The 27,361-nt window shown below is 56.4% G+C and overlaps 9 protein-coding genes across 9 annotated transcripts; 6 read left to right on the forward strand and 3 right to left on the reverse strand.

Moving 5' to 3' along the window:
• The first annotated feature begins 76 nt into the window (after positions 1-76).
• On the forward strand, positions 77-4,093 carry PUNSTDRAFT_51541 (translation initiation factor eIF-3 subunit D). Its single transcript, XM_007382428.1, has 12 exons — positions 77-577; positions 633-745; positions 802-934; positions 981-1,684; positions 1,750-1,942; positions 2,150-2,610; positions 2,778-3,304; positions 3,358-3,573; positions 3,632-3,754; positions 3,822-3,851; positions 3,911-3,984; positions 4,064-4,093. The coding sequence occupies exons 1-6, from the start codon at positions 92-94 to the stop codon at positions 2,243-2,245; spliced, it is 1,725 nt and encodes a 574-aa protein (XP_007382490.1). The 5' UTR covers positions 77-91; the 3' UTR covers positions 2,246-2,610; positions 2,778-3,304; positions 3,358-3,573; positions 3,632-3,754; positions 3,822-3,851; positions 3,911-3,984; positions 4,064-4,093.
• A 174-nt stretch (positions 4,094-4,267) lies between these two features.
• On the reverse strand, positions 4,268-7,695 carry PUNSTDRAFT_142859 (6-phosphogluconate dehydrogenase C-terminal domain-like protein; the record flags this gene model as incomplete). The annotated part of the gene is made up of 7 exons (XM_007382429.1): positions 4,268-4,541; positions 4,847-5,169; positions 5,228-5,345; positions 5,406-5,623; positions 5,691-5,892; positions 6,116-6,176; positions 7,533-7,695. 7 exons carry the CDS (start codon positions 7,693-7,695, stop codon positions 4,475-4,477), a joined length of 1,152 nt encoding a protein of 383 aa, XP_007382491.1. The 3' UTR covers positions 4,268-4,474.
• A 184-nt stretch (positions 7,696-7,879) lies between these two features.
• On the forward strand, positions 7,880-8,867 carry PUNSTDRAFT_64934 (uncharacterized protein; the record flags this gene model as incomplete). Its single annotated transcript, XM_007382430.1, has 2 exons — positions 7,880-8,123; positions 8,227-8,867. Coding segments are annotated over 2 exons (885 nt in total), but the record flags the coding sequence as incomplete, so codon positions are not given.
• Positions 8,868-12,055: 3,188 nt separating this feature from the next.
• Positions 12,056-14,339, reverse strand: PUNSTDRAFT_51546 (uncharacterized protein). Its single transcript, XM_007382431.1, has 2 exons — positions 14,293-14,339; positions 12,056-14,243 (listed from the first exon to the last, which is right to left on the reverse strand). The coding sequence occupies exon 2, from the start codon at positions 14,229-14,231 to the stop codon at positions 12,918-12,920; it is 1,314 nt and encodes a 437-aa protein (XP_007382493.1). The 5' UTR covers positions 14,232-14,243; positions 14,293-14,339; the 3' UTR covers positions 12,056-12,917.
• Positions 14,340-14,705: 366 nt separating this feature from the next.
• On the forward strand, positions 14,706-15,160 carry PUNSTDRAFT_119807 (uncharacterized protein; the record flags this gene model as incomplete). The annotated part of the gene is made up of 1 exon (XM_007382432.1): positions 14,706-15,160. A coding segment is annotated over one exon (454 nt), but the record flags the coding sequence as incomplete, so codon positions are not given.
• An 8-nt stretch (positions 15,161-15,168) lies between these two features.
• PUNSTDRAFT_119808 (uncharacterized protein) lies at positions 15,169-17,794 on the reverse strand. Its single transcript, XM_007382433.1, has 6 exons — positions 17,719-17,794; positions 17,549-17,620; positions 16,950-17,348; positions 16,272-16,582; positions 15,800-15,838; positions 15,169-15,650 (listed from the first exon to the last, which is right to left on the reverse strand). The coding sequence occupies exons 1-6, from the start codon at positions 17,771-17,773 to the stop codon at positions 15,501-15,503; spliced, it is 1,026 nt and encodes a 341-aa protein (XP_007382495.1). The 5' UTR covers positions 17,774-17,794; the 3' UTR covers positions 15,169-15,500.
• A 1,192-nt stretch (positions 17,795-18,986) lies between these two features.
• On the forward strand, positions 18,987-19,407 carry PUNSTDRAFT_119809 (uncharacterized protein). The gene is given in 3 exon segments (XM_007382434.1): positions 18,987-19,087; positions 19,107-19,179; positions 19,239-19,407. The coding sequence occupies 3 exon segments, from the start codon at positions 19,009-19,011 to the stop codon at positions 19,357-19,359; spliced, it is 273 nt and encodes a 90-aa protein (XP_007382496.1). The 5' UTR covers positions 18,987-19,008; the 3' UTR covers positions 19,360-19,407.
• Positions 19,408-21,825: 2,418 nt separating this feature from the next.
• On the forward strand, positions 21,826-23,893 carry PUNSTDRAFT_100908 (uncharacterized protein). Its single transcript, XM_007382435.1, has 6 exons — positions 21,826-21,953; positions 22,006-22,259; positions 22,307-22,377; positions 22,430-22,780; positions 22,833-22,996; positions 23,049-23,893. Exons 1-6 carry the CDS (start codon positions 21,919-21,921, stop codon positions 23,650-23,652), a joined length of 1,479 nt encoding a protein of 492 aa, XP_007382497.1. The 5' UTR covers positions 21,826-21,918; the 3' UTR covers positions 23,653-23,893.
• A 111-nt stretch (positions 23,894-24,004) lies between these two features.
• PUNSTDRAFT_51553 (Poly(A) polymerase) lies at positions 24,005-27,095 on the forward strand. The gene is made up of 13 exons (XM_007382436.1): positions 24,005-24,126; positions 24,180-24,308; positions 24,498-24,756; positions 24,822-24,987; positions 25,044-25,133; positions 25,187-25,325; positions 25,376-25,448; positions 25,499-25,619; positions 25,666-25,804; positions 25,852-26,114; positions 26,171-26,294; positions 26,348-26,423; positions 26,487-27,095. Exons 1-13 carry the CDS (start codon positions 24,110-24,112, stop codon positions 26,637-26,639), a joined length of 1,749 nt encoding a protein of 582 aa, XP_007382498.1. The 5' UTR covers positions 24,005-24,109; the 3' UTR covers positions 26,640-27,095.
• Positions 27,096-27,361: the final 266 nt, after the last annotated feature.

The raw sequence follows: 27,361 nt of genomic DNA on the forward strand, positions 1-27,361 counted from the left end.
TGGACGGGAGCAAGAGGCAAGTCACGCGGATGACATGCGGTGCGGGGATTGCAATGAAAAGTTTGTTCGCCGTTCGTCTTGCTCTACGACCATGGCCTCCTTCGAACTTCCTCCGATAAACGACAATCCCGACGGCGGATGGGGACCGTCCTCGTCTAACTTTCCCGCCCAGTTCAAGTTCAAGGACATACCATATGCTCCGTACTCCAAATCCGATAAGCTCGGTCGGTTTGCGGATTGGAACGACACCTCGAGCGACAACCGTCAAGCGACCGGTGTAGCTTCTGGTCAGACTGGCCCACGCACCGGGCGCGGTGGCAGGCAGCAGCCTGCTGCATTCGGCAGCGGCACCGCGAATGCATTCGCGTATTTCCATGTTGAAGATGAATCGAGCTTTTCTGTCGTAGCAAACACCGCTGGTACTGCTCGTCGTGGCGGAGCTATGTCCAGGGGAAAGACGAACATGCGTGGAGGGTTCAACAGGAATATGCAGAGAGGTGCTCGCACAGGATTCAACGCTGGTCGAGGCGGTGGAGGTCAACGCGGTGGTCGTAGGGGATGGAGAGACTGGGACAAAGTACGTTAGAGTTATCCAAGCAGATTTGGATAAGGCGTATCAATTTGCATAACAGGGCCGCGCACGGGAGGGATCCGTGATAATCTCCCCCGAATGGGCGATGCTGGAGGAGATCGAGTTCATCCGACTCTCCAAACTAAGACTGGACGTCGATACTCCAGACGATGTGTACGTCGCTCTGGTTTTCCAAAAAAGTCACGATCCTTCATCCTTTGCGTTCGCAGCGAGAACTGCGGACGCTTGTTTGCGTACGACAAGTCCTACGATCGCATCAACACCAAAAACGAAAAGCCCTTGCAGCTGGTGGACCGCATCAAATACAACACGACTACCTCCGACGATCCGGTCATTCAGCAGGTATGCTGGCCTTTTTCTCCGAAGGCAATTGCTCATAATTTCCCAGTTGGCGAGCCAAGATGCTGCGGAGGTGTATACAACCGATGTCATCCTCAGTGTCCTTATGACTGCACCGCGGTCTGTATACCCCTGGGACATCGTCATCGTCAGGGAAGGCAACAAGCTCTACTTCGACAAACGTGACGGCGGTCCCTTTGACACCGTGACCGTTAACGAAAATGCAGCGGATCCGCCGCAAGACCCTCAGCCTCCGAACCCAAACGACAAAAACGCGGTGCCAGAAGTGCCATCTATGAATTCTGCAACATCCCTGTCGCTGGAAGCAACCTACATCAACCAAAACTTTGCCTTCCAAGCTGTTGCCGAGAACCAGGCCGTGGAACTTGACAAGCCCAATCCTTTCTATGGTCCAGATGAAACAGAACCGTTGGCTTCGTGCGGCTACCGCTACCGCGTCTATGATATGAGCGTCAAGGAAGACGAGGATATGCGCATCTGCGTTCGCACAGAGGTGGACGCGTTTATGCCTGGTACCGGGAACCCCAAGGATGGGCAGGGCCTGGTGACCATACGCGCCCTTAATGAGTTCGATCCTCGCGCGCAGGGCGCAGGAGGCGCTCCTGACTGGCGCTCCAAGCTCGATTCCCAGCGCGGTGCCGTGGTCGCCACGGAGATGAAGAACAACTCCTGCAAGCTCGCGAAGTGGACCGTGCAGAGCGTTCTCGCCGGTGCAGACACGATGAAGATAGGGTGAGTGTCCCCTTCCCTCGTTTTCGTAGCCTCGAACCCCTTCTCACAGCGTCACCGCGGAATAGGTACATCTCTCGCGCGAACCCGCGCGATAACACGCGCCACGTCATCCTCAGCACCGCCTCCATGAGACCGGCGGATTTTGCGGCGCAGCTGAACGTGTCTCTAGCCAATGGATGGGGCATCGTACGCACGGTTACGGACTTGTGCATGAAGCAGCCCGAGGGCAAATACGTGCTAGTAAAGGATCCGAACAAGGTCAGTTCCATGTTTCTTTGCCGCGGGCATAGCACCCTTGCCATCACCTTCTATCGAACCCTTGCTGTCCCTGTCCTAGGACCCGTTTGTCCCTCGAGATACCACCTCTGTTCCTACCTTCTTTTCACAGTCCTAAATGGCTTGCTGCTTCCATTTACGTGACCTGAGAAAGTGTTCGCTGACCATCCCGTCCATGGTCACAAATAGCCTGTCATCCGGCTCTACGCCGTGCCGATGAACGCGTTCACCGTCGAAGAGGAGGACGATGTTGAGGTGGGTCTGGATGGGGAGGGCTCTGAGTAATCGCATGCGGGAGAAATCTCGGGCCGTCAGGAAGATTCCGCGGTATTTTTGAGCATTTTTACGTGTTGTAGGCTGTCTCATCGCGTCCATCACTCTGTAACACCGTGTAGCAGTACGCAACTGTCGCCACCGTCATCTATAGCATGGGTTGAACTATACTTGGTATGCTTCAGAGTGCACGTCAAGGTGACGGGCAGCTCGTCCAAGGGATCTTCGACCCGATCTGTAAGAGCCTCGCTGAAAACGCCGAGGCCGAATGCGCTTGTATTTCAAACGATGAATATGATATCCTGTCCATCCCCTACACGGACTACGAAGTCTGCGTGGTCAACAGCATCTCAACCGCGCGTTCCGCATTCGCACTGGGATCGATCGCGATTTAGTCGCACTGACGGCATAAGCGAAAGCAGTCGAAAAACGGGAATAGATATGCAAGGCGCGCGTGTGCGAGCAGCATCCCCCGGCAGGTGAAAGGGCGGGAAATCGGGGATAAAGTGGGTTCAAAAAGACACAACGCGGGTCAACGCACCTGCGCTGAAGTGCTGTAACGACCACTTGGCGGTCGAGGTCAGGAAACATGCTGGCCACCTGCATTATTTCGGTGTCTGAGGGAACGCGAAGGCCCGTGACAGCACGCTGAGAGCGCCCGGTCAACTCGTCTACCCATTCCCGCATGATCGAACTCCTAGAGGTGCCCGTATCGGGTTCCGTTGTGGGTTCTGCTGCGCTGGGCGTATTCTCTGGAGCTGGAGAAATGGCAGTACGTCCATTGGCGTTTTCGCGCGCCCCGGTGGTGGTTGTCACGGGCTCTGGTTCAGCGGTTGCGGGCGCGACGGGCCCGTCACTCCTCCTGGCCGTATCAGGGAACGCTCGATTTGTGCGCCTGCTCACAGGCGACGGGCCAAGTAGCGGTAGCAGGTACTTGGCGAATCCGACGACGACCGATGGCGGTAAGCGATACGCCTTGAAGTTGGCTATATCGGAACGATATATGGCACCCGTGAGGATCCCAAGCGCTGCCACGGCCACAGACGAGGGTGGCTGTGTTATTGCCAACTGCACAGTATTTCGTTCACAAGCGGTACTCTTGTCAAACTAACCATCCTCACCTGGAGACCCAGTATGTAAGCATAGACTTTGTTCGTCAGCGGAAGACCGAAGATCCGGAACTGGTACGTGGCAGGGACCAGACGATAATACTGGTAGAAAATGGCGAATACCAGCGTGGTGGGACCCGACGGAATGTAGTTGAACCCGGCCCGGTAGAACAGCAGGAGGGCAAGAAACTCGAGGATGGTGGATATGAGCACCGAGATGAGCGCGAAGGACTGTATCGAGGACCGCGTCAGAACGACGATCACCTGGTCACGTAATACGTTCGCTCACGGCAAACTTGACGCTGCCGAATTGCCTTTCAATCTGAACGCCAACATTGTAAAACAGCAGTTCTGCGACGAGCAACTCGCTCGAGTTGGCATACGCCAGGTGGTGCACGAACAGGCGCCAGTACTGTCGACGTTTCAACTCTGACTTTAGGTTCAGCCCCTTCTTTCGGGCATGCGTTCGGCAGACTCACTTGATGGTGGCGAGATATGTGCGGTATGAGCTATCGAACAGTGGTCATTCTCGTCGCGCGAATCCAGCTGACGCGGCAGGAACCCGAACCTGGAGGTGCAGATAATGTTTCTTGTCGACCACGCCGACGGCGAGGGACGCGGCGGCGCAGGCTAGGATAAGCCCTGGTACAGATGGCACGGAGATGGTGAGCACGGTCCGTCACGCCATCGGTGAAAGCCCAGGGCCGATCGAGGGTCGCACCTTTCGAGACCGGAGCATGCTCGAAGGACATCGGAGTCGAAGAACGAAGAGAGCCACGAGGCGAGGCGCGTGGCCCCGGCAATGCGGCCACAGCACAGCCGCAGCACATCCTTTGCGATCGGGGCCACGCGAATCGAGATCGACCGCTGCAATGATGCACTCAATATCTCGCCCGGTCCAGCGGCCCGTCCGCGTCAGACGTACAGGATCTACGATAGATAGCTTGTGCAGTTTCTCCATGACTAACCCTCGATCACCACTGCACGGCCTGCCGCGAGGACCTCCCAGCTCGACTCACTTGAACTTGGGAGCAATCGACGATCGCAAACACACATGCACAGGCGAACGTTCCGTTGACTTGGTCCATGCCTACTCCGAGCCTAATTGCTACGAGCACAGCGGCCTACGTCATTACAATGCCCGGCCTTGCAGCAGCTTCGATTGAATGACCTTGAGGGTGCCGTATATCAACTCTAACCTGTAACGTGCACAGGAATACAAAACAGCAAGTCAGCATCCGCATTCCACGCAAGCGTGTCCGCGTATCGAATGTAATCACGGCCGTGCCTCGCCACTGGCTTGGTCATTGGCGAGGCTGAGAAGCAAGCGAATATCCGAGAATAGTGCGCATTAAGGATGGTCTCCTCGCAGAGAAATGCACCGGGCAACGAATCACTAGGCAGGACGCCGCGACGTCAATGCAGCCTTTGACCCATCCGTATCGCAGCACAGGAGCATCGTGAAGAGAAGTCGGCCGCTGTCCACGGATCCGATTGAACGCACCTCGGAGTACTGACGACGCCCGCAGTGGCATTTCCAAGTTCCGCCTCCGGCCTCAACTCGGCATTCGTTTCTCCTGCTGAACCGCGCGCCACAGCCCGGAGCACGTTGCCTACGATGACTTCCACTTCTATAGGCCGTCCAGCCTCCAGGTCGACAAGCATGCTAGGTCTGAAGCTACTCGGTGCCTCCCGAACCTTCCCAGCGGACGGCCTGAGCAGGTCAAAGTCGGCGTACTGCTGGATCGCGTCGGCGATGATTGCGTCCGGCGCGGCGTCGAGACTTCCGGGGCGAACGCCTCCGTACGCGTACGCAACGGATATCACCTAAGTTGAGGTGTCAGTCAGTAGTAATCCATATGCCCCGGATATGGATCACCCGCACCTCCCTCATGATCTCCCGGACGGCAGGTATTGTCGTGCGGTAAGCCTCGACGGAAGAGGACATAATATCCGCCATGCTTCCCCTCGACATCGTACATAGCGTCGAGAAACATGCATTCCTAAGTGCGATCGGACGCTGGAATTAGCCGCATATATCGTACTCGCGTGCAAGCCCGTACCAAAGGACCTTTCTCCATCTCTGGAAGTTGATGTCATTTGTGGGGTCCGGATCCGCACCGCCCGCACGAAGAAGGCTCGCGAATAGATCCACAGCCCCTTGGGCATCTGCCCGGGAGAAGTTGGCAGCCGAAGCGTTGGGATGGTCAAGATCGATGCCAGCTACCCTCTGGGTAAAGATGCCGGTGGAAGGAGGATGGAACCCAAAAGAGAGCTTTTCCTGAAGAGATCGGGAGAGATGAGTCCAAAGTAAAGTTCATGATTGAGCTTGTGCTCGAAACGCTCACAGGGCCGGTCTGATGGAGCTTTGTCCCATTCGCGACCAATGTCGCATCAATCCATGCACAGGCCGTTATGATGGTGGCGCCTGGAACGACTCGTTGCAAATCGTCATGAATACCTACGCCGTTCTGAACGAGAACGAAGGTGCGCGTTCTGGTGAGAAGCGGTCCGAGAAGCGCTGGGGTGGACAGCACGTCGGGAAGTGCTCTGTAGTGGTGCAGAAATTCAGCATAAACGGTGATGGTGAATCGATACGGCGCCAATGTAATTGGAACGTATGGTTGGGTCACAAGCCCGGTCGAATCGAACGATTGACAATATAGAACAGGGAGATGTGTATCGGCGCAGTCAATCAACGGGTGACGGGGATGTGGAAGGCAAAACTGTTCTCCCGTTCCAACGAGAACATGGCGCGAAGGGATAAACTCACTTGAAGCAACACAGAACGAAGGCGTATTCGCGTTCTGCGGCGCCTTGCGGCGTCTTTACGGCTGGATGCGGGAATCAGTGGGCGTGAGTACGATCAAACTCAGAAGACCGAGAGATAGAACAAAGGCACAGCAACACCGAGCGCAGAACAACTGCGGACACGAGATGTAGAATTTCGAGCGCGCGGATGGAACAGTAGACTATACGCATCAGGAACATGAGCGAATGGGCGCAGAGTTGCATCCCAAAATCGCATCCTGATACCCTGAAGGACAGGCAGAGCTATCGCAGAGAATCAGAAAACCGCGATGATGCCGTCAAAGTTCGTGCCATCGCCAGAGCGGTGGCATGTATCCGCAACGCGAATGCCATTGCGACGCGGGACGCAAGTGTAGAGAGTCAGCCATATTTCCGCTGGTCAAATTGGCCGGAACCATATTAAACGTCGAACTAGCCCGAAAAGGATGAAAGCCCCGGCAGCGCCGGGTAAAAGCTGCAAAACGCGCGAAAGTATGCCGGCGTTGTGTTCCACTTGCAGTTGGCTGAGAGGAAGAGCGTGACGGCGACCCGCACCTCTGTAAGGCTTCCATCCGTCCGCGTTCCCGAGCGCCTCAGATCGGAACGCGATGCCTGGGCCCGAGTCTATTGTTGGAGGGCCGTCAAGCCGAGATGTTCATAGACAGTTCGCAACACAAAGCACGGCGCTTTCTCATGAGCGAGGTGCGATGAACCTGAAGAGTTCGTGGCACCGACCGGTGAGAAGTGCATAGTTTGACCTGTGCGGGCGAGTTGGGATTGAGTAGTGTTACCGCACATTGGCCGCAGTAGTACAAGTCAAAACAAGAAGAAACCGCCAGTTCGTTGTAGTCAATCTTGTTACGCGAGTCGAGCTCGGTCGAACTTCCAGAAAACAATGAGGCGCGGGGGGAAACATAAACCGGGAGGAATACAAAAGGCAATACAACTCTCGCCTCGAGGCGGCGAATATCAGAAAGGGGTCTAAATGGCACCCGAAGGAGCACGGGGCGCTTAATGCAGCGGAGAACAAGACGAGAACGACAATGGAAGCGTGGGTGCATGACAGACTAACCTGCATACGGCGGTTACCCGTGCTCTACCGGACTTTTCTAGGGCATATGCATAGACTGTCCCGATAGCTAGAGAGCAACGGCGTTTCAGGCGATCTGTTCAGATTTACGCGGAGCGGGGACGGAGAACCTCCAGAGCCGACGACACACACATCCATCGTTGTAGATCGCAAGAAGATGATGTCCTTGACTGATGATAAACACGTGCCACTGGCATTGCTCCGGACGTCATGCGCCTCCGATGCGGGCAGCGGCCCCTCTGCAAGTCTGCTTTGCGATAGTTCTCCTCCTCGTCGAAACCAAACGACTCGTGTCGGAGAGGACACGCACTAGTTTGTGGATATATGGCCGTCCAAGCAACGAATGCGGTTCCCTTCCCCAGCGTCAGCAGGCCCCAAAGTGTCATCGCACCGATAGCCAGCAATTCGGCTTTGCCATCGGATGGTTCCCTAGTTTCTTCCAGGAATCGCACCGCGCTCGAAGTGTGCGACATCGTCTATGGCAGTGCGGATATCCCTTCATGGGATGTCCTTGAACGTCTCTACGAATCCAACGCGGGTATGTCCCCCCCGCCACGATGATCATTCGGGGTCCAAGCTGACGAGGCACTGTAGTGTAGGTTCATCTATTTACTGCCTCCATGATGTGATTCCTTACGGAACGCCTAGGCTGATATCTACCTGCCGTACAGATATGAAAACCCATTCTTGACCGCGACCTCTCGAGCGCTCATCGCCGACATCTCCGCCTTGACTCGGCGGTTGTCAAATTTGGACGTTCCCAGACCTTTGGCGGTGCTGTACCACCTCCTTGGCATATCCAGTGAGAGCAGCCCGGATGCCATCATCCCAGAACACGTGCTCTTTCGAGCGGTCAGAGCGTGGACGGAGGTCGAGGAGGTCTCGGAGGCTGAGAGTTTTGGTGCGTATCATACCAGCACTAGCCTTCGTGGGGATACTGCCGCCCCTGACGTTGCAATGCACACCTTAACTGACGTTTTCCTGCTTTGGTCGATACGTTGTAGACGGACACAAGCGCTGCATGGTAGAGCACACTCTACACGTTCTCCTGTTACCCGGAATGCACACAGAGCGTTATGCAGACCCCCCGACAGAGCAAAGGCGACGTCTCCGTTCCGATTCCACACTTTCCATTGGCTCCGCCTCCGTGCCAAGCTCGATTACCAGCCATGCACCCGCCGCGCATCCCTCCGACCCCGCACTGCTGTCGTTACCCCTTCCTTCGCCCTTGCACCTCACTCTTCCGATCACCTCGCATCTCTCCTTCAACGAGGCAGGCCGGATCACGCGCCACCGCGACACGATCGACTTGCGCGACGCGCTCACCCTCCTGCCCGGTATGGGCATCGCGCAGTACATCGGCTCGCGACTGGCTGCGCACGGGCTGAGCTGGGCAGTCAAAGCCGGCAGGTGGGCGTTCAGCCCGAGCGGTTCGAACGCGTCAGCCCGAGCGGTGGTGCGCGACCGCGATAGCGATCGGGACCGGGCTAGGAAGGACTCGGCACTGGAGCGCGGTAAAGCTTCCGCGGAGCCGTATGCCGGCGGGGGCGCTGGACTGACCCCGGCCGAGGCGTACGCTCGCGGTGCCATGCGCTGGCTCACGACGAGCATGGGGTCTTCCTACTCCAGTGCGTCCGGGCGATAGGCATGACAGGCTCCTCCGGCGGGCTCATACTCCCGAAGACCTCGTCCCGATCTCAAGAGGAGTAGCACCGTGTTGCCCTGTTCAGGGTCACATCTCAGAGTAAGGTTCCCATTTTTCATTATGCCTAGACGTGGCGTCGCCGAGGCGGCCTCGGGAGACCGAGCGTACGTTCGGAATGGGCTCTTCGGGCCATCCGTATAGTGGTCCGGCGACGTGAACGTTGCGTCTTCGTGGCGTTTTGGCTGCACGCTGATAATTGGTTACCCGATGCAGTACTGCAGCAGTAGTACTAGTATGCCCATGCGCCTCCCTATCTAGCCAATATATGCACCGCACTGCACCGCACTCAGCGGGAGTGGCGACACCTGTTGTCGTGCGCTCCAACTGCATGTGTAACCGGGCTGTATCGTATCCGCCTCGTCGCGGCCTCTGTGAATCGAGCTGAGGCCGGGCATCGTGACACGTTTGCCAGGGACGACGAAGCGCAGAGGCGCTCGCTTAGTAAATCCTCGGACGAACTCTCGTAGCGTGACATGCATATGGCGCAGAGACCGGCGAGAGCACGCGTCCGGCACAGACCAAACTGCGAAGGGAAAGTCGATCGCGAGCGATCGTCACCGCGCTCTAAGCGATCGCGAGAGGTGACTCCCCACCGACCGTCGTGGACTCGAATATGGCAAGATGCGCACGCCTGCAAAGCCAATCCTCGCACAGAAGTCTCGCTTTTGGAACCCAGTCGCACGTCGCTCGGCATCGTCCGTGGGCAGGAGAACCAGGGAGGGACAGAAAGGAACCATGCAGCTGCACCTCGTGATTATTTGCAGTCTAATGTTCTCCTCGTCAACGTCGCGACCCACTTGTTCAGCGAGACTGGGGGATCGGGGATAGGAGCGGCTTATCGGTAGCGCCACGATACCCGTCCTTTGGACCCAATAATTCAGTCGTATTGCGCGTACGCATTCATTTGACTGACGCCCGTGGTGGCGTTTTGTCTATTCTCGCGGGTCCACCGTTGAGCCCGTCCGCGTCATGACGCCTTCGCGAATGCCGCACGGAAAGGACTGCCCCCACCACCTTCGGGGTCTATGCAGAGCAGTATGTGCAACCGTTCCACTCGGCTTTTCGCCTCTAGAAGCCCCGCACGTTATGTTAATTACTGCGCATTTTTGGTTTAGTCGCAGCAGCGGTTCGTCGGCTCGCTCAATGGGCGTGAGCGTGTGTGCGCGTTGCTGGAGCTTCCGTTCTTCTCGCGCGAGCGCGTAGGCGTTACGTGCGAGACACGGGCGGGGCGTTATCGTATTAGCGACTGCCCACCCCCCTTCATCGATATTTTCTCGGGGTAAGCGGTCGTCTGAAAGGGGAGAGGCTGGCAAAGCGTCCGGGATGAGCATATGCGCGTTCGTTTGCGTTTTCTGAGATACATGACTTGTCCATGCCAAGAGCATGCGCACGGGGGAGCGGAGTGCGGGCAAGACGCAGTACCGGACGGAAACGTGAAAGACTCGTCGAGAATCGAGATAGGATGGCCTAGTGCGCGGTGACGTCGTCAACGCGTCCGGTCTCCGCGTCCGTCCTGGATTCTCGGGAGATAAGTCTGTCTATTCTTATCGTCCCCTTGTTTGCCCCTCCCTTTGTTGAGAGCCGAGAAAAAAAAACAGACTGAATTTAATGTCGGCGAATCAGGATAAGGGTTCAAAGTAGGGAAGAAAAAAGAGGGGGACCGGCGCCTCTTTCGGCCGTTGCAATGGGCGACGGCGGTTCGAGCTACCCGCGCACTGAGGGAGAGAAGGGACGAATTAGGTGTATGTATACTTATGCAGGTCTTGGGGCTCTCCCGCTGTCGCTGTCGGCGCCAAGCCCTCCAGGATCTGAGCGGGGACAGCAAGGCCGTTTTAGGTCCGGGAGTGAGGCGGCAGCTGCAACAGAGACATATCGGGCTCGTTGAGCAACGCAGGCCAGTCTCCCGGAGTCCCAGAGCCAGGTCAAGCCCCGAGCCGTCACGCGGGTGTCAAACGTGGAAGCTCGCGGTATGGAAACAGGAGGAGGGGGGACGAGAAGCCGGCGAATGCGACAAAGGCAAAGGGGACGATCGCAAGTTGCGCTTCCGGGGCAGTATAAACTGACACGCGGCGCCGAGAAGATGAAGAATAATAAAAGAAAGTCCGGGTTGAATTTTTATGGGGCTGGCTCAGACCTGCTTTTAGCGCCGTTCTCGAATTCCTTAGAGTCTTGCGGCGGGGAGGGAGAGGGGGCGAACGCAGAACAAAGCCGGATTTCGCGTCCGTCCGAGGGTGATTATCGAACGTATTCGGTTCATCGCGCAACCTACAGAAGGGGACCGAAAGGGCCACGCAAAGCACTCGCATGAGGAGATTACAACGTTACGCACGTTTTAGGGAAAGCACGAGCAACGGGCCGGGGTGACGCAGAAGCGTCTTCGCGGTCCCTTCGCACGTCCGCTCCCTGGCGGCTTCTGCGGTACCTGAGCGCCTGACCCAAAACCGAGTCCACTCCGGAGCTGCCGTGAAGGGGGTCCAGAGTGGAGTCCATAATAGCTCTGGTACCACCCCCGCCCTTGCGCGAAGGGGCGCCAAAGAGAAAAGGGAAAAAAAAAATCAATCGAGGCCGCCCCGTTATCGCCCGCCTTCGTTCGCAACCGGCAGAAAGTGAGGACCGGCGCAGGAACGACTCAGACGAGATCTCAGAGCGGCGTCGATAATGCACGGGTGCACTGCAACTCGCGCAAGAGGGTAGTCATACGCGCCATCGGGCCGCACCTGGGCATATGCACATCCCCAGCCAGGCAGGCAGGACAGGGCCATGGGCACACATCCCCACCCCGATCGCGCCATATCCCCCAGCCAGAGTCCAACGGCGCCTCCCAAGTTAAGCTGAAACACGAATCGTTCCCCCTTCCGTCATAGAAGTGGCCGGAACACCCACATCCTGTGCGCGAAGCTCCCTCCTTCCGTGCCATAACCTTGCTCGACAGGCTCGCTCCCACCGCGCATTCCCTTATTCATAGACCTCGGACGCGAGAGCGAGAGATGTGTGTATGACATTTGTATGTGCCATTGCAATGTATATACGTTTCCATTGCCAGTGGAGCGGGATCCACGGAGATCTACAACTACGATTACAGGGGATATCAGATGCCCACCGGAGCGATACAACAGGGAGCCTAGAGGGAAGGGGGGCGATGCGACAATTGCAGGGGAGCAGTGGTATGTGGTGTGGGTGATAGAGCGCGCAAAGTCCGACGACGTCAAATACCACCTTTTGGCATGGCGGGGGTGGTGGCGGCGAAAAGTCAGAGGACGAAGGGGATAAATATAAGTAAAAGCGCGGGTGGTCTGGGTGATGATGTGGTATAAAGAATACGTGCGGAGGGACCAAGCCAAGCGGTTGTTGTGCGTGAGATATAGATAGTAGCAGTACACGGTTTTTCCAGGTTGGTAGGCGCGGGCGGCGTTGGTCGTGCGGATGTGCTCCCCTGCTGGTGATATTCCTTCCCTGCGAGCTCTTCCCCCCCTCCTCCTCGATCGTGGCGTTTTCATGTAGCACAATAAATAGTAATCAGCGGCGCTAGGTGCCTTCCGAGTGGATGAGATAGATAAGTGGGAAGCCGAGAGAAATGGTCGTTGATGTGCGTGCGGAAAGGAGCGGACGGCGGCCTCGGGTCGCCAGACGTAAAGGAGGGACGGGCTGTAAAACCCCATGGAACGTCTATGCGACGGTGGCGGTCTGTTCCTGCGACTGCCGGGCCATCACGTCCTGAGACATGTTCGGGCTCTTCGTCGGGGTCGTCTCGACTGTCTGCTCATAGTACGCCTGCTGCTGCTGCTGCTCGCCCTGGAGCGACGCGATCTCGGAAAGAGGCGCGCCGGGAAGGCGGATGCCCATCGGCGTGGGGCTGGCCGACTGCGAGTCGCGAGAGCCGAGGTGGAACGCGGGCGCGGACGGCGAGCTGTACACGCTAGGAGGCGTCGAACCGGACGCAGACGAATAGACGGACACTGCAGAGAGGGGCGATTTTGATGAGTCGCACGTTCAACAAACGGCGACGAGGGCGGGGGACGACGTACCGCTGTCATCCCAGTCGCTGGTGCCGCTGGCGGACGAGGCGGAGGAGATCGAGCTTCGGCGGGAGATGGCCATCGCGCCACCCTCTGCCGCGGGTGCGGGGACGCCGACGTTGTACTCGCGCGGCTCCTTCTTCACCACCGCGCGTTTCGGGCTGGTAGGCGCGGTACCGTTTTGCTGCGCCGCAGCGGCAGCAGCACCACCCTTCGACCCCTTGCGCGCTTTGTTGCCCGCACGGAGCTCATCGAAGCGGAGCGGGCGCGGACGGAGGTGCGTGCGCTCGTACAGACCGCACTTGTTGCAGACGATCTTGCCCGGGTTGAGCGTCGAACGCCGCCAACTCGGAGGCTCGGTGGTGTGGCAGTTGAAGCACCGGCGGCGGAGGTACTGGGTCTCCTTGCTCGCAGCGTCATCCGTGTGCTGGACGGGCAGGCCGGTATGCGGAGAGAGGTAAGAAAGCGGCGGTGGCGGGACGGGGAGCGAGTGCGCGTGCGCCATGTGATGCGGGTGCATGCCGACGACTTGACCCTGCTGGCTCGGCGGGCGGTAGAAGGCGGAGGGCGCAGCTTGGGAGGGCACGATCACCTGAGACGGCTCCTCGAGTTTGACGGCGCCGTCGTCGCAGAATTCGCGGTAGGACGCGTGCGGAGACGGGTGCATGCCACCGGCGAGGTACATCTCCGCCGGCTCGGCGGTGAGGGGCATGTGCGGGGAGCCGTGGAGGGACATGGGCTCGCCGTACATGGGCTGGCCGAGCATGGGCCCGTGCTCCTGGAACTGGACCTGCTCCGGGTAGTGGTCCGGACGCTCTTGGCGAGCGTACGGGAACGTGTTCCTGCGGACCATGCCGTAGTCGTGCGGGGAGCGCATGGGCGGGAGCGTCTGGTGGTGGTCGAGGTGGGAGGCCGGGGACATGCGGGCCCACTCGTTGCCGTGGTAGGGCTCCGCGGACTGGGCGGCCGGGAGGTAGATGTCGTGGTGGGGGTGGGGGGCGTCCTCGGGGATGCCCTGCTCGTAGAGCTCCTGGAGGAGGGAGCCGCGGTTGCCGGCGTAGACGACGTGGGCGGGGTGGTAGGCGGCCATGGGATCGTCGCGGGCCTGGTCTGCGAGGATGTTGCGGAGGGGATCGAGGTCGAAGGAGGGCTTGTATGCGGCGGGGGAGTGCTGGTACGGGTGCATGTCTTCCAGTGACGGCACGCCCTCTGAGGAGACGGAGGAGCGGGGGGACGGGGTGCGGGGCGCAGACGAGTCCGAGTAGTAGTCAAACGTGACGGGGTCCATGAGGTTTATACACTGTGGGGACGGTCAGGGGGACGACGGGCGGGCAGAGGGGGCGACGGACGGAATAAGAATACGGCGACGGCGAGCAATGCAAGAGACCAGAGTGCGCTTGCAAGGCGACAGTCGACGGTGCAGACGCGCTGGGCCGGCCTATTTTGTAACGCGGTGCGCGCGCCAGGGTCCGGCCAATCACAGCGCGCGCAGCTCCTGCCTGTTCGGGCTAGGGTCGCTGCCCAGCCGAGCGGGACGGCGGACCTGGTGCCCGGAAGCAGCCCATGGCCATCGCCGGAACCAAACTCCGTCCCACGACAAGGCAGCGCAACAAGGTTCCCCGAGCGCGCGCCTGCTTCTCCTTCTTCTGTGGCTGTTACTGACGCAAGCCCCTCGCTTGGGAGCCGTGCCTAGCTCAGCGGCCCACCCACTGCCTCCGCCGTGCGCTCACCCAGCGCGCACATGACCCGACCCCAGCGCCATCGCCCACCCTCGCCGACACCGTGCCGCCGGCTGCCCGCATGGCGATAGACCACACTTATCGTCGTCGACGACCGTGCCCCGCCCTCATCTCAGTTCGCGAGCCCGACAGCGCCCATGGCTCCTGCTGCAGCCCTCAGCAGCTTGCGACGCAGCCCACCGCAGCGCTGCAGCAGCCGACGACGTGTCTGCAGCAGCTCCCTGCCAGTGGCGACTGCCGGCCTTCGGCATCTTAAGCTCGCATACGTACGTGCACCCAGTTGCACCCCCCAATTTACCAATCCGGTCGGTCCAAATCTCGCCCATTCGAACCCCGACACCCGTGGGTCGCGCGTGCTCGACCCGCCGTCGCGGCTCAATTCGTCGCCCGCGGAGCGCTTCTCAGCAAAAGTGGCAGCAGCACGAGCAGCATCCGTACTACCCAACGCTACGACGCACGCGCGCCGAGCAGCCTCGACAGCCCTCGAAACCTGGCGCATGTATCGTCATTATCAGCGTGTGCAACAACACCCCGTCCTAAAGCCGTGCGTGCTTCCGGAGATGCTCCCGCACAGCCTCCCCGTTCGAAGGGAGGGCGCGAAACCCCCCCGTCCCATTGAGAACCGATCCGAGAAACTCTCGCCCTCCCGCCCACCTGTCCATCGAGTTTAACATTAGCCACGACGCCCCGTCCCGCTGAAACGTCACAGCTCTCCATTTCGCAGCGAACCCCCGGCTCGGCTTCCTCTTCTTCGCGCGCAATATCGACATGTAGGGAACCCGTCGTCCATACCGAGTGCCTGTGACGAATGACTACGTCTATCGGCCCTTCCTTCCCTTCCGCCCTCGCTCGGCCGGTGAAGCAGCCTGGATCGACCGCGTCGCAGTCCCGCTCTCCACGCACGCGCTGCAAAACCAGCTCTCGCCCTCCGCCGGCGCCTTTTCCAGTCCAACGCACTCCAGATGAAACTGCGCGTCCGTGATCCGAGGACAGAGTAATGACCGGCAATTCGGCGACGGCAAAGTGAATTGCGTTTCGGGAAGGAAAGGAAAAGGGCGCCACGACGGGAAAAATGGTCAGCTCCAATGAATCGAGAACCGGAGGGAGAGACGCGTACCCATTGGTAATGGCACGTATCCGAGTCGCATCCAATCATCTGCGGGGTAGAGAAATGCCCAAGTAAGCTACCGTACAGAGCTCGTGCGAAGATGAAACGCGAGAACAGGAGCAAAAACGCATATACGCCGAGAGGAGCGCGCCCATCGGGAAGAAGCACAGCACGAACCCAGTGACCGCGCTCGTGCGTGGCGGTGCCCATGCTGTGCATGCACGCCATATCTGAACGGGGAGATGGAACAACGCAAAATGAAACGCAGAATAGAACCAGAAAAGCGTCGCTCTCGTGCGGCCCTGGCAAGCCGCTCTCCCAGTTTGGCTTGACGCCAAACCATGCACAGAGGAAGATAACGCGACGTTATACATTGCACAGCCGGACGCGCCACCAGAAACCCAAGATCCCATGGCCAGCTTCGCGCGAGGCGATGGATCTTGCTCGGCAACCAAAGAAAGACTGGAGCGAACCGACGTACCTCGCCGTAGCTCTGTTTCTGGCAGAAACAGTACAGGTTCTTGTCCTCCTCGTCCTGTTCGCCCTCGGCATCGTCAGCGCCGTCATCAGCTTCACCTTCGGCGTCCTCCTCGTCAGTAAACACGGGCTGACGCCGGCGCGTCTGTCCGGGAGCGGCCCGTGCCGGCTGGGTCGCTCGCTGCTGGGACGCCCCCCGCGCCTGGTGCGCCAGACGCGAGCGCGAGGCGGTGGGCGTGGCGCTGCCCGTAGCAGGGGGCGCGGGAGATGGGAGCTTGATGGAGGCGGCCGAGGCGCCTGAGGTTAATTTCCGCCCTGCGAGGAAGGAGCGTCGTGTCAGTAATGTTAAAGAAGAACAGAATGCAAGGAGGAGGAAGGTTAGACCGGATGATCACGTAAGTATCAAGGAAGTGATGATGGTCGAGTTCGATGCATCGTTTTACGGTGCTCGTGAACCCTGGAGAGGGTCGATCGTTGCTCCGCGCCAGGCTCATCGAGAAGAAGCGTCGAGCATCGACTGGCTACAGGTGTCCTAGTGCCTTGCACAGGGACCCGCGGACCAAGGAAAAGATGCGACGTAGGTGCCACCCAACAGCGCGCGCAGCGAGCCAGGGACGGGCATATCAGCGCCCGGCCTAACCATGGCACCCATGCTAGATTAGAATCAACCGATAGGACTTACTCTTGAGGCTATAAACTGAGCCTGACGCAGACGGAGAGGCCGGCAAAGACTCTTGCGACGTGTCGTTGAACGCGTCGCGGAGGCTCTTGTTCATCTGAGCGACCACTGGGTTTGGACGATAGGCAGAGGCGTCGCTGTGCGCCATCACCTGCCGCGGGTCGTCCCCGCCCTGGAGAGCAAGCACCTTCGTTAGGTCAACGTCCAGCCGCGCGCGTGCGCGTGCGATGAGGCGCACAACGCGCTCCGCGAGCGCCATCTTCTCCGCAGCGAGCCTGTCCACCTCGGCATAATCGTGCCTAATCTTCTCGGGGATGGCGGCATCCTTGGGGCTGGGTTCTCCGCCGCGGAGCGAGTGGCGTATGTACTTTGCGGATTCTTTCTGGATCTCTTGCAAAATTTCTACGGGTCTGTGAGTACCAGTGCATACGAGGCGCGGCGGATGCGAATCAGCATGAGATGGCTCAGGTGCAACACTACGATGGAGTGAGATCGGGCAGGAATGGCGATACCGTAAGGGGCAATGCCTCTCCCGAGCATTCATCGGTTCGGCAGAACGGAAGGCGCGGGCGCGCGATAGGGCAAATAGTACTGCTGCTCACCTTGAGATCGAGAGTCTTTGATCCTCATCTCCGTCAGTAAAAACTGCACTTCGCTCGGCAGATTGTCGAGGCCTAACAGGGTAATAACGTGCTCAGCTCTAAGCCGCCATCACTTTTCAGGGCATGACCATTCGAAACGACAGGTCACGACCGTGAATGGGGACACTGACTGGAGATATACTCTGCTGCGATTGTCGCAGCTTCTTCCATGTTTGTAGTGCTCATTGGTCGTGCGTTTCTCGACCGATGCAGCGATCGTTATTGCTGCAGAGTACAAAGCAGAGTGCTGTGACGCGTCGTTACTCAGACACTTCACCACACCCAACGTAACGTCACATGAGATCACATGCACAGAGCCACATTTACATTCTGTGCTCGCTGTTCTTCTCTCAAACTCGATCTCCCGTACATGTTTCTTTCACCCGCTCATGGCCACCAACGCTCGAGATACGATTATCTGCAACGCAAACCTCAATAATTGCGCCGTTGCCTCAGTCTCTTGTATCTACGAACGTTTTCGTACCTCCTGAGCTTATCGGCCTCTCAGGAACCACCTGCGGGTAATGAGTAAACGACTTCGTGCTCTCCTCCTGAGGACTTCGCGCCCCGTTACTACGGCAACAACTCATTTTCTCGAGGCGATCGATCTTCACTCGCTATGATAGACCTGGTCCATGTCGATCCCACAATTGAGCGGTGAGAACTCAGTTGACCGTATGGCTTTTGCGGGGTAGATCACATCTGTGCACAGGATTCATGATGGATGACGACCTTCGGACTATATCTGGTCTCGCTCTACTCAACGTTTGATGCCCAAGGTGCGCTTCGCGCACCACCCGTCCGGCGAGCCCCGGCGCAAAGCTCGCTCCCGCCCTCCTGGGCTTCGCGCTTCTTCGCGTTCGAGTTCCTATTCATCACCTGGGCTATCGGGATCGTACAGCCTCTTGGTAGTTTGCACGGGATCAACGCCACGGTCCATGATCGCCCACGCCATGGCTCATACGCCCGAGATAAGCTCTTTTTGGCGCTTCCTAGAGGACACGAATGACTTAGCTCCCCATGTATGCGACGCTCGGGCGGTGCGTCGTCAAGTCTGAATAATGACTCCACCTCCTGGGCGCGTCGGCGGAGGAGTCTGTCATGACCGAGAAACGATGTTGGCATTGACCGGTATTCCCATCGGCGACCAACATCGTTCTCCGCCCTTTGCTGTGCCGTAATTTAGCGACGATAGTTGCCGGGCTATCACTGGCAACCGCACCACGGCCGTACTGAGGGTAACAGTATGAACGGGTGTCATACATGGGCCCCGCAACTGTCAAACGCAGCGTGCGCGCAGCCAGCACGTCGGAGACGATAGTATCCACGACACTGCGGTTAGTAGCCTGCTGCACAGGTCGGCATTAATTCCCTAGTCAGCAGCGTCAATAACGGTGGCATGGATCCCTTAAGCGCTCTATATGCGGCGGATTTTGGCAAGTGGGGCCACGCGGATTCCAGAATACCTGTCGTTCGGGCGCTTGAACATCTCCTTCCGGGGTCCACCCCAAAACGGCAGCCATAGCGGCTCATACGCGCGACAGCGTCCGCAGATTGGTGCCGTCAAATTTTGGCCGATGGGAAACCATGTGGTCCGTTCTCCCTAGCGCACCAACAACGGAATTCATGGGACCAGCTGCCTTTGACGAAGTGCCTGCGCATTTGTGACCAACAGGAACGCCTTGCGAAACGCGGCATCGCCGATACCGTCAGGTGGAGCTGTGGGTATGGAAGCGTGCTATCCTGACAAGTGTATGGATATACCACCATGAACGCTGCGGTATCATGCGCTCGTGAGAGTTTCGTGAAACTACCGCAATATATACGCATATTACACAGTGATTACAATGAAGCACATAATAATTAAACCGGGCGGTTGTAGCCGTCAAACGCATCCAAAGCCTGATACCGCCAGCAGTAGGCCGACTAGAAGGCCAACTGGAGCTTGGCTGAAGCATCGCCGACTTCCGAACGGAATCTCGATGTGGACATGCCAATCGGAGATAGGAAGGCATATGATATTGATGCTGCTCTAGTCGGAAGCAAAAATATGCGCACAACTCGTCTGTAATTTCGTCACTGACTGGGGGAATCGGAATCGCAAGCCCGCCACAGAACAAAGAACCCTTTCCACGGTCCGGAACCGTGACGTGTCACTTCAGAGAAGCTCTATGGCCTTGATAAACACCGGGTTTCAGTGGTCCAAAGGACAGGGCCATCACAGGCAGAAGCGTGTCGGTGTGAATGACGAGCAAACATCGCTCGCTTTGAGACCTGAGGCACACCGACAGTCCAGGAGGCTTCTCTCCCGGCATCGGCATGACAGAGATCAAACAGGCTTTGCGAGGAACCTGACATCAAGGTATTCAGCTCATGCGGAGATGAGACACGAAACACCCCCACCAGCTCCTTGACGTCGAATTGATTCGCTTGACTGAACATCAAGGCTATGCGCGCTGGACTCTGTACGTTGTTACGTCGGACAATTCAGCCATGACAGAAGAAATGGCCCTCGAGAAGCCTTGTGTGTGTTCCTCGATACGAGCGTGTGAGAGGCGGTTTCAAGGGCCCATAACTCACCCGTTGATTCGGCGACGGCAGAAGAGACGTGCAACGGAGGCATGGGTTGCGTGCGATCGGGAGTGGTGATAGCAAGCACACCAGGGACTTTATTGGGGGTAATGCCGATAGCGAAAAAGAAGTCCCGACACTGTTTCACGGGAAATGGCGTAGAGAATGTACGGAAAAAAATACAGCTTGGCTACCGGGCACACGCTACACCGGGGGCACGTCGTATCTGGCCGTCATAATCAGAGTCAAATTTCGTTCTGAGCAATTGGGAAATACCGCACAGACCCGCTCACGAGATGACCACCCTTACAGCATTCCCTGATGACAGTAGATCACCCTCGCAGCCTCGCTTGATTGGGATATCACGACAGACTTACTAGCCAAGGCGCATGGGCCACAACACCGAGTACGGCCGCAGGCGGTCACATATGCTCAAGGCGTCGAAGAACGCCGGGCGCCGAAACGGAAGCAAACAGCGAGAGTCGGATGCATATGTCAGCTTCGGAGTCGGCGAGGTCATCCGAACGTAAACCTGGAGTGTTCGAGTTGTAGACGTTTTCCATCGCGGCCATGAGGGATATTGGTGCGATCTCAGAGTTGTGATGATGAGATACATCTTGAACAGAGAGTCGCCCGGATACATTTCTTCGTCATATCCCTGGGCAACCCTTGAGAAAGGCAGCACTGTACATGCGAGGCTGCACCGTAGGTATTTTGCATCCCACAGGCAGAGCGGGATAGAAAGTGGATCAGGACTGCAGCAGACAACGGTGGCGAGCAAAAATAGCCTCACGGGAAGTCGCAAGTGAAGGTTCAGGTTCTCCGGCTCCCATAACTTGCTACCTCGTGAATTCCGGATGACACACTCGTACCGAAGCCATGAATAGGTATGTTGTTGCTGTTCATAATTTTACCCGCTGCGATTGGGGGATACAACAGCGAGTGAACACCCGGCGGAATTCCCTTGCAAAAGACAATGAGAGGATCCCGGCGAGACATAGCGAGGTCAATATTGCCCGACGTAGCTCGTCCCCCTCATGCAAGTGGAAATTCGTTCCGAGAACAGCTTCTTTGAAGACTCACTCACTGCTCCGCGATGCAAATGTCATACCGGGAATACTATCGTGCATGACACCTTGCCATGGAGGGCGCACGTCCAATCAGTCGCCAATGTGATCTAGAACTCGGATGGCGCATGGTACTGGAGTTCGTGGTCATATGTAACGAGATCGACCCAGTCGAGTGAAAGCCGAGAAATGAGCCTGGAGTCTTGACTCCGTAGGGCGAAACATCGAGGTCGCTGCACCCGTGGTACGTAGCTGTTTCAAGGCTCAGAAATCATCTTGTGAGTGTTAGGCGCACGAAACATAGAAGTAGCCAAAGGGATACTTGTGAGGCCTAGGCTGCACGAATGCAATGTGATACTCATACAGACTGTTTGTCCGGACGTAGGGCATGCCTGAGGTATAGCTTGAACAAGTGGCATCAAGTCTGGATGGAACTTCTGGGCCAAGGAAACGTGAGTGCAAGGCGATATGTGCGTTGAAAGGTTGGCAATGTTACCAGACTGAAAGAAGTTTACGAGAATGCCCTGATCGTCCGTGAAAAGCGCGTCCACGCCTCACATACGCTTCACATACTTCCCTCGCCCACCTCTGGGCCGCTGCCGCCTGGCGCTGGCGAGTTGCATCCTGCGACGGCAGTGGTACCATCATTCTGCCCCTACGCACGCGTTCCCTTGTGCCTGCGTTGTTCAGACTATGTCATCTTCTAGGGGAAATGCTCGGACAAAGAGGTCTTCTGTTTTCATTCCCGACACTGCTCATACACTCATCTTTGATGTGCAGAAACGAGGCCTCGGTTTCCTCTCGTCAATCGTCGGACTGCATAGATCCCGACCCGGCAAATACCATAACGGACCGACTGAATGCAGCCTTGAGCTCGGGAGGAGATGGGTACAAACTATCGCTATGTCCCAGCGCACAGTATATCATCACAGCGCCCATCAAGTTTGCCTCACCAAATCAAGAGATTAGTACCAGTGGGTATCCTACCGGAGATGAAAGGGCGACGCTGGTTGTGGACGGAGCCGTGGAGAATGGTGAGTGATGTGCATCGTCGGGGAAACGAAGGCGCTTACGAAGCAAGGCTCTGGTCATACAACGGCTGTTGACGGCACTTGCTCGACGTGCGGAGGAGTGAAGCTAAGGAACATACAGGTGAGTGCAACGTCTGCGCCTCGTCGAGTAATTCAACTAACTTTGTTCTCAGATCAATGGAACTCGCTTGGGCGCTCCTCCTACGAACGGTGGTGCTAACATCGAATTCGGTGGTGATAACTCGGGACAGCTCATTGAATACGTACGGTCGTACGATCCTCGGAGTTGGTCTTGCCTTCACCTTGCTGAGGGCACGTTCCAATGCAACAATGCCACTGTCCAACACAATGACATTGGACCGTGCGGGTCGGATGCTTTTCAGCAATGGGCGGACGGAATAAGCGTTAGCTGTCGCAACAGCTATATCTTCAATAATACCCTTGCTAACCCTACCGATGGAGGCATCGTGTTGTTTGGGGCGCCCGGGACGCTTGTCGAGAACAACCTGATATGGGTCGAGAACGTGAGTTCCGCTGATTATAACGTATGGGGCGTCCAGTTTGAGCTTTTCGTAGCAAACGCTTCTAGGAGGAATCAACATGGTCGACTTCGACCCATGGAGCGGTGACTACACCGGTACCGTCGTGCGGAACAACACAATTATGGGCGGCTTCGCGACCGATACTAGCGACGAAGATAGTGAAACTAAGGGCACAAATGATGAAGATGTCATCATCAAGTAAGTCCCCGCACCTCCATCTTTCATCTCTGCCTCATCTGCATCGACAAAGGATTGGTATCGCGATAGGCCCTCGTACGTGGTTCGGTAATCAATACGGCGATGACCAGAACAAGAACGGCTATGTTCACGACAATAAACTATCTGGTGCCTTTGGTTATGGAATGGCCGTATCCTCAGCCAACAATTTTACGGTCCAAGACAACGTTCTCACCGGAAACACGTCATTCATAGGATCCCGAGGACCGAATTGCAGTACCACAGACTCAGTGCCGACCCCCGCAGCGTTCGTGGTGCAGTGGAACAACACCATTGCCACCAGCCTCCAGTCAGACTTTCAGTCGATCCAGGATGCCGATGGACTGACATGCATTCTCCCTCCCGACGGCGGCGATTATTGGCCTTTCGGTGGCAATCCTAGCAACTCGTCATCCGCCGGGAATCCGACGTCGAGCGGGCAGTCGGACCCTTCCACATCATCCCACGGCGGAAGCCACGCTGGGCGCACAGCGGGAATTGTTGTTGGCGTAATCGCCGGTATTGTCGCTGCGCTGCTCGCAACCTATTCCATCCGCCGCTGGGCAGTCCGACGAAGACGCGTTCCCAACAACCAGTACTTCATGACGCAACGATCGTCAGCATATACCCATGGATAATCGCCAACAGTGCTTCACTTTCCTACATCCGTTTTCTTCGTCTAGAACTTGATTATGGAACACCGTTTAGGGCTGTTCAATTGACTTGCCTGCCAATCACGCTGCACTCTCCTTTGTTATGTATCGCCTTGTTTCATATTAGTCATCTTGGTTGTGAAGATGTTCTGCTGGACTATAGGTAGATTATTGTAAGGCTGTAGGTCTGTTATTGTCTCACATACTGTCATACGAAGTATATAGCGCGATAGTATTCCTCCTGCCAACGCCGAAGTGGCAGCGTTCAGCAGCTCAGCCACAAGCTGTCGCAAGTGGCGGAGACCCTCGCTTCGACTATAACTTCATCTCGCTGGTCCGCGTTTCGCGAGTTCTTGTTGCCCGCTCATTTTTACGAGTATCTCATCGTCGGACTCACGCCAGTGCCATACTTCCAGAACGCCGACTTGTTATCGCTACAGACATGGCACAACATAATGGGTAGGAACGGTCTTCTCAGCGCAACGCTCTCAGGACCTCAACGATGCACATAGACATCTGGGTGTGACCGCCCCCATCTCCGTCATGGAATCTACAACTAGAGAAAAGGAGGTTACGATTACGTTGCTTGAAGAGCTCAAGAAGCAGAAGACTATCGAAGGCGAGGAGGAAGCACGGACACGGTACGTTTCCCTGATGACATTGCTAAGGATGCCATGGCTCTCGAGACCAACTTGCTTTATCGACTCTGTTTGAGCGTTTTTCCCCTTGATCCAATGGACCAGTATTGGGTCGCTTTGGTGATGCATCATGGGCCGCTTGTGTATTGGTTTCTTCTTACTTGATTCTGACCGTATACCATGATCTCGCAGTGAAATTGTTCTAGGTCGGGTGGCGGCTCTTGTCAAAAAATGCGTGCACGAGATTTCACTGGCGAACGGCCTCTCTGAAAGCGCTGCCAACGCAGCCGGTGGGAAGATCTTTACGTTTGGGTCATACCGACTAGGTGTACATGGTCCTGGCTCCGATATCGATACCTTATGTGTAGTGCCTAAACACGTATCGCGCGAGGAATGGTTCGACGTCTTCGAAAGAAGACTGCGCGAAATGGATGGAGTCACTGAGGTGTCCGTGAGTAGTTGACTTTTTCTTTCGGATAAATATCAGAGAGAACGAGACTTACGTCTGTTGCATAGGGCGTACCGGAAGCATTTGTACCTGTCATCAAGGCCAAGGTTCTGGGTATTCCCATCGATTTCACCATGGCACGTTTAGCGCTGTCCTCAATACCAGAGGACCTTGATCTCTCTGATGATAATTTACTGCGCAATCTGGATGAACGTTGCGTTCGAAGTCTGAACGGCAAGTACCGCACACCATTGGGGTCTTACGCGCTGTTAACGCGCGTCAACTATCAGGGTCCAGGGTCACTGATGCTATCCTACGTCTGGTACCCGAGGTCAACGTCTTCAGAGTAGCGTTGCGATGCATCAAGTTATGGGCCACGAGTAAGTCCGTCCACCTTTACCACCATGGAGTATTCCACTCAGTCAGGAAGCAGGGAAGGCCATATATTCTAACGTCAACGGCTTCCTTGGCGGTGTCGCTTGGGCAATGCTCGTAGCACGTGTTTGCCAACTATATCCCAACGCGTGCGCCGGGGCCATCGTGAGCCGATTCTTCATCATCATGTATCAATGGTGGGATTACCTTTATTGTCTCTTTCAATCATCGTGACGATTTTTCATAGGAAATGGCCGCAGCCTGTGCTGTTGAAGACAATCGAAGAAGGCCCATTGAATGTCCGCGTCTGGAATCCGAAGGTGAGGCATAGTAAGCTATGAAGAAGTGATTTAGACTAACAAGATGCAAGCTTTATCCCACCGACCGAGCTCATCGGATGCCGATTATTACCCCCGCATACCCTGCAATGTGTGCAACACACAACGTTATGGCCTCGACGCAGATGATTATCACCGAAGAGCTGAAGAAAGGTATATCTCGAGTGTGCTTCGCGAAAGTCATGCTGATATCATGCAGGTTCGGAGTTGGTAGAGAAGATCATCGTGGGCACTGCAGATTGGTCAGAGCTGTTCATCAAGCACGACTTCTTCGACAAGTATCGCTATTACCTGCAGGTTATTGCGTCCACTGGCAATGCAGACTTGCAGCTGAAGTGGTGCGTTCTTCGTTTTTCGGTTTGCGATCATTCTCAACACCCAATAGGTCCGGCACGGTCGAGTCCAGGATACGTCAGCTTGTCATGAAGCTAGAATATGTCGATTCCTTGACTCTTGCCCATCCTTTCATCAAAGGCTTCGAGCAAGTCTCGTACTGTCTTTCCGATGAAGAGGTGCGTGCAGTGGCTCAGGGCGAGATATCAGAGACTGTCAAGAAGAGAGTACTGGAAGATATCAAGGATAAGGAAGGCGCTAGCACCGTCTACACCACAACCTTCTACATAGGCTTGGCCATAGAGCCTAAGCAACGTACGAAGAACTGTCATCTCCATTGTCATTTCGAGACTGACCTGCGTGACGACAAGCGGGGTCAAACGGGCCCCGCAAACTTGACATCAGTTATCCCACCACAGAGTTCACGAAACTCGTGAAAATGTGGGAGAAGTTTGACGAAGCGAAAATGGGAATCGTTGTCAGACATATCAGACAGTGAGCTTGCAAACACTCACGCATGATACGACGCTCACAAGCTGGCGCCTTAGTACTGCTTTACCCGACTACGTCTTTGGCGAGGGCGGCCGTCAGACGCGTCCGCAGAAACGACCCAAGACGAGCAAGGTACATAATCAGATGTGAATCGAATCTCATGGTCTACTGACCCTATTCGCACTCTCTGTCAAGAATTCTGGTCAGTCGGGCAATACCTCTCCAGAGCAACCAAACAAGAAGCGGCGGTTGGTGAAGTCCTCTTTCCGCACGATTCGTTCTTCAATGCGCCATTTTCGACAGACCTTCGTACATGACCTCGGAGTTGACCTCGGAATCGACGACTGAAAAGCCGGTTCTTGCTGCAAGTGAAGGCGCGGTAACCAACGGTAGTCCAGCCCGGACCTCGAACGGGCTGTACGGAAATGTTCTCGAGACACCCTCCGACAGCAAATCTCCTCAATTACCCTTTGGCGAAAACGTTGCAATCGCTACAAGCACTGCGGCTGCGGCTGCGGCTACCGCTACCGCGTCATAGCTTTCACCATATCTCCATAACCAGGATGATCAGCTTTGTGCCTGCCTCTGTCACCTGACGCCGTGCATACCAGGACGTATCACCTTATGCTCATGGAGATGATTCTCACTACTCGTCTTTCCACCAGATTCCATTGACCTTGGACATCAGTTCAGGCGCTGATGAACAGGTGAACTCGGCCATGGATTCCGATCAAACCGGTTCTTTCATAAAACTTGACTTTGGCCTGTATTTCTGAAATCCTCCTCGACAATGTATTGTACCCCATAATTGCTAAGATGAATCATTATGTTTCTGAACGAACCGTTCACCATCCAACTTTTCATGCCGAACGTGTTGGCTTTCCCGGGCCGTATCGGACAATAATGGCGGCTTTTGGGACTTTTCACTCGTTTTCATTGCCGTTCATTTGTTTTCATCCAAAATCACTGAAAATCATCTGAAATCACTCAAGATCATTCAGTTTCACTCAAATTCATCCAGATTCATGCAGTAGTACCGCTAACAGGGCATCGTGGCAGTGCAAATATTT

This window comes from Punctularia strigosozonata, assembly GCF_000264995.1.
Source record: "Punctularia strigosozonata HHB-11173 SS5 unplaced genomic scaffold PUNSTscaffold_4, whole genome shotgun sequence".
In the NCBI taxonomy this organism is placed as follows: Eukaryota; Fungi; Basidiomycota; class Agaricomycetes; order Corticiales; family Punctulariaceae; genus Punctularia; species Punctularia strigosozonata.